Genomic DNA, 3,584 nt, shown 5'->3' on the forward strand with positions numbered 1-3,584 from the left:
AGAACTCACCTTGACTTCATCATGAACACAAAGATTTTCCTTGGGCTTCAGCATTCCCATCTTTCCGATGAAGGATTGGACCACATGATCTCCCAAATAGCCTCATCTTTAATGTCTAATTTCTTTAAAGGGTTTCAACAGGAAGTAGAAGGGGGGGCTGCCCATCACTGTGTTGAGCTCTTCTCTTTTCCCTCCCACGATAGCACATCTTTCAGCTTCTGAGATTGCTCCTGTCCTCAGAAAGCCTTGGACTGAGCAAGTGAGAGCTGTTAGTGTTGGCCTGAAGTCCTTCCTGGTGACCAGCCAACATTGTTCTGCTCCTTGCAGGGGTCCCACTGATCTTGTTTGCCTCTACAGAACTTCAGCCTTTCACCTGGAAGATGCCGAGATCCTGCTACAGTCGCTCAGGGACCCTGCTGCTGGCCTTGCTGCTTCAGACCTCCATGGAAGTGTGGGGCTGGTGCCTGGAGAGCAGGCAGTGCCAGGATCTCACCACGGAAAGCAACCTGCTGGTATGTGGACCTCGGGTACCACTTTGGTTTGGGTAGAAGATGGCTTTGGGCTTAGGACAGCTCAAAAGGAAAAGCAGTTGGGGGGGGGTGGAGATAGGGAAATTCAACTCCATTGATTGGAGTGACCCAGAGCAGCAATAGAACTTTTCCCATAAGGTTGGAAATAGACAAAGGAGAGAGAGGAGGTAGCTTAAGAGAAAAAGAGGTCTGGCCCGTGATTTCTGCCCCTATCGTCCTCACTCCCCACACTGTTTTCTGTGAAAACCCCTTGTCATATTTGTCATATTATATTTTAGACAGAGCCATATTAACCATGATTGTTCCCTTAATTGATTCTATATCTTTACCTTTTAGCTCCCAAATTAACTCCTCCTTTACATATAAGTGAAAACTTACAATTTTACTTCATATTTCTTTATTTTCTTCCAGTCACAAAGCCATTGCCAGTTAGGTATCTCCAAACACAGCGTCTCCAGAGGGAGAAGGAAAGACCAAGTACTTTTCGTGTGTGTGTAACGGTGCCAAATATCTCATGCTGTGTCTAGAAGGCAGGCTTCCTGCCAATTCCTTTCCAGTCATTCTAAAAAGAAAGTCAAAAGCCCTCTGGGACAGGCTGGAGCTCCTTCCAGGTCACCACAGGGCGTGCACATAAATGCCAGGTGCCTGTTACTACTATCAATAGACAGTTGAGGCTAGGTGGTGGGAGCAACCTCCTCAAGACAAAAGGGCAGTGTGTTTTAGACTCAGAGGGCCCAAGGAACACCTGGGAGAATCCAGTTCAGAAAAACCTAAGACTTGATTTTGAGACACACATTGCATCACCTCTTCTGAGATCTCACCAGAAAGAGGGGAGGGTGTGCTAAACAGGATCAGAGTCATAGATTCTATCCCCACCTCTGACACCTTGACCAGATCTTTTTCTCTTTCTGACACCCCTCCCCCATTTCATTATCTGTCCTGGGGGAAAGGTACTTAAATCACATTGCTTTTACCATCCATTGTTAATATTCTGCATTATTATAATTCTGAATCCCTGATGTAGAAAACCCTCAACTGGAAAGAGTGGGTAGGATCCGTCTGTTTTTCTCCTCAGCAACTTCCAAAGATTTAAAAGTCTTAAGGGTGCAACCTGCGGGTAAATAAAGCCCCCTAGTCGAATCATCTAGGGCCAGAGTGCCGAGGCACAAGCATTGCGTTTGCGGAGGTAGAAAATACCTGACCTTCCAACCTTCCAGTCAGAATGAGGTGGCAGGAAAACGAACTAATTTGTGTCAATTCTGATAGAGACGATGAATGATCAACTCAGAGTAAAGGGCCTAGTGGTTGCAGGGCCGGAGTAGACAGGAAACTCTAGATTACTGGGGTTAAGATTGAGGCATTGTTGAAAATTCAGGCCCCAAAAGCCAGACATCTATAACCAGGAAAGATTCTCTCCCAAATTCCAGTCCCATGCCCCTCCTGTACTGAAACGGAGCCACATTTTGCATCATTAAGTGACCCCCTTTTGGTGCATATGGTAGCAAGGCCCTCATAGTAAAAGCCAAGGAAACAAGGAATCGGTAGGGGTGCTTGCTGCCATCTAGGCAAGAACAACTTTGTGCAGGATGTCGGTGGGACCTGGGGGACCCGGTGCCGAAGTGCAGGTGTCCAGGTGCTGGGCGCGATGGCCTCGGGGCCGGAAGTGATTCCAGGAGCAGGAAAGGGGACGATGGCCACAGGGCCTGCTTGGTCTGGCTCACACCTCGGGCTCTCCCACAGGCTTGCATCCGGGCCTGCAAACTCGACCTCTCGGCGGAGACACCCGTGTTCCCAGGCAACGGGGACGAGCAGCCGCTGACCGAGAACCCCCGGAAGTACGTCATGGGTCACTTCCGCTGGGACCGCTTCGGCCCGAGGAACAGCAGCGGCACGGTACAGAGGCGCGCGGAGGAGGCGGAGGATGCTGCGGCGGGGGACGATGGTCGCGCTGAGCCCGGCCTGCGCGAGGGCAAGCGATCCTACTCCATGGAGCACTTCCGCTGGGGCAAGCCGGTGGGCAAGAAGCGGCGCCCAGTGAAGGTGTACCCCAACGTAGCCGAGAACGAGTCGGCAGAGGCCTTTCCTCTGGAGTTCAGGAGGGAGCTGGCGGGCGAGCGCCCCGACGGCTTGGAGCACATCCTGGAGCCCGACGCCGATGTCGCCGAGAAGGAAGATGGGCCCTACCGGATCGAGCGCTTCCGCTGGGGCAGCCCGCCCAAGGACAAGCGCTATGGCGGCTTCATGACCTCCGAGAAGAGCCAGACGCCCCTGGTGACACTCTTTAAGAACGCCATCGTCAAGAACGCTCACAAGAAGGGCCAGTGAGGGTGCAGGGGTCTTCTCACCCCGAGCCCCCTCCCTGCATGGGCGAGCTACTCGCCGCCGACCTCAAGCCTCCTAGTTAGCCTGTAGTTAGGAAATAAAACCTTTCAGATTTAACAGATGGCTCTGACCTTTAATATAGACCGCGTGAATAAAGTCAAAACACACAGCTGTCCAATGACACGACCACGTGATCAGGTGGTTGTTTAAAGAAAACATATCTCTACCCACTTGCCCGCAAATGACTCGGGGGTGGGGGTGGGACAGATAGTTTGGGTGGCTCAGGGTGGATTCTCTGTCCAACATTCTTGCGGTACCACCAAGGCCCACTCCCCATTGGGAAGGGCTTCTGTGTGTGACCTTAGGCAGGTCCCTGAAACCTCCCAGGATTTAGTTCTCACCTGCCCCTTCCTTCTTGGCATAAGGGCTGTGGCAAGAATAAAAGAGATGACATTATTTTATCAGGAGAATGTGAAAGTTGAGAGTTGACAGCAGTTTCAGTTTGGTTATTCACATATACTCAAGGCACACGACCTTGCCTTCTGTATACACGGTGGAGAGAGATGCTCGAGTCTTGAGGTGGTTTCCTATCTTGCTGTGTCTCCCCAGCTCCCCCATTGTCCAACTTCAGTCCTTCATTCCCAAGTTCTCCCTGAAGACCTCCACTATCCTAGTGCATTAACTCACTGGCCTCCAGCGGCTCTCCTGCCTATGCAAATTGCGTTAACACAC

General features: G+C 51.3%; 1 protein-coding gene across 1 annotated transcript; it reads left to right on the forward strand.

The window, feature by feature from the left end:
• Positions 1-380: 380 nt before the first annotated feature.
• Positions 381-2,969, forward strand: Pomc (proopiomelanocortin). Its single transcript, XM_038320417.1, has 2 exons — positions 381-512; positions 2,271-2,969. Exons 1-2 carry the CDS (start codon positions 381-383, stop codon positions 2,853-2,855), a joined length of 717 nt encoding a protein of 238 aa, XP_038176345.1. The 3' UTR covers positions 2,856-2,969.
• Positions 2,970-3,584: the final 615 nt, after the last annotated feature.

The sequence above is a fragment of the Arvicola amphibius genome, chromosome 2 (assembly GCF_903992535.2).
Source record: "Arvicola amphibius chromosome 2, mArvAmp1.2, whole genome shotgun sequence".
NCBI lineage: Eukaryota > Metazoa > Chordata > Mammalia > Rodentia > Cricetidae > Arvicola > Arvicola amphibius.

Coding starts and splice junctions, on each gene's coding strand:
- Pomc (XM_038320417.1), top strand. CDS start 381: ATGCCGAGATCCTGCTACAGTCGCTCAGGGACCCTGCTGCTGGCCTTG. Junction 513..2,270: donor CCACGGAAAGCAACCTGCTG/GTATGTGGACCT, acceptor GCTCTCCCACAG/GCTTGCATCCGGGCCTGCAA.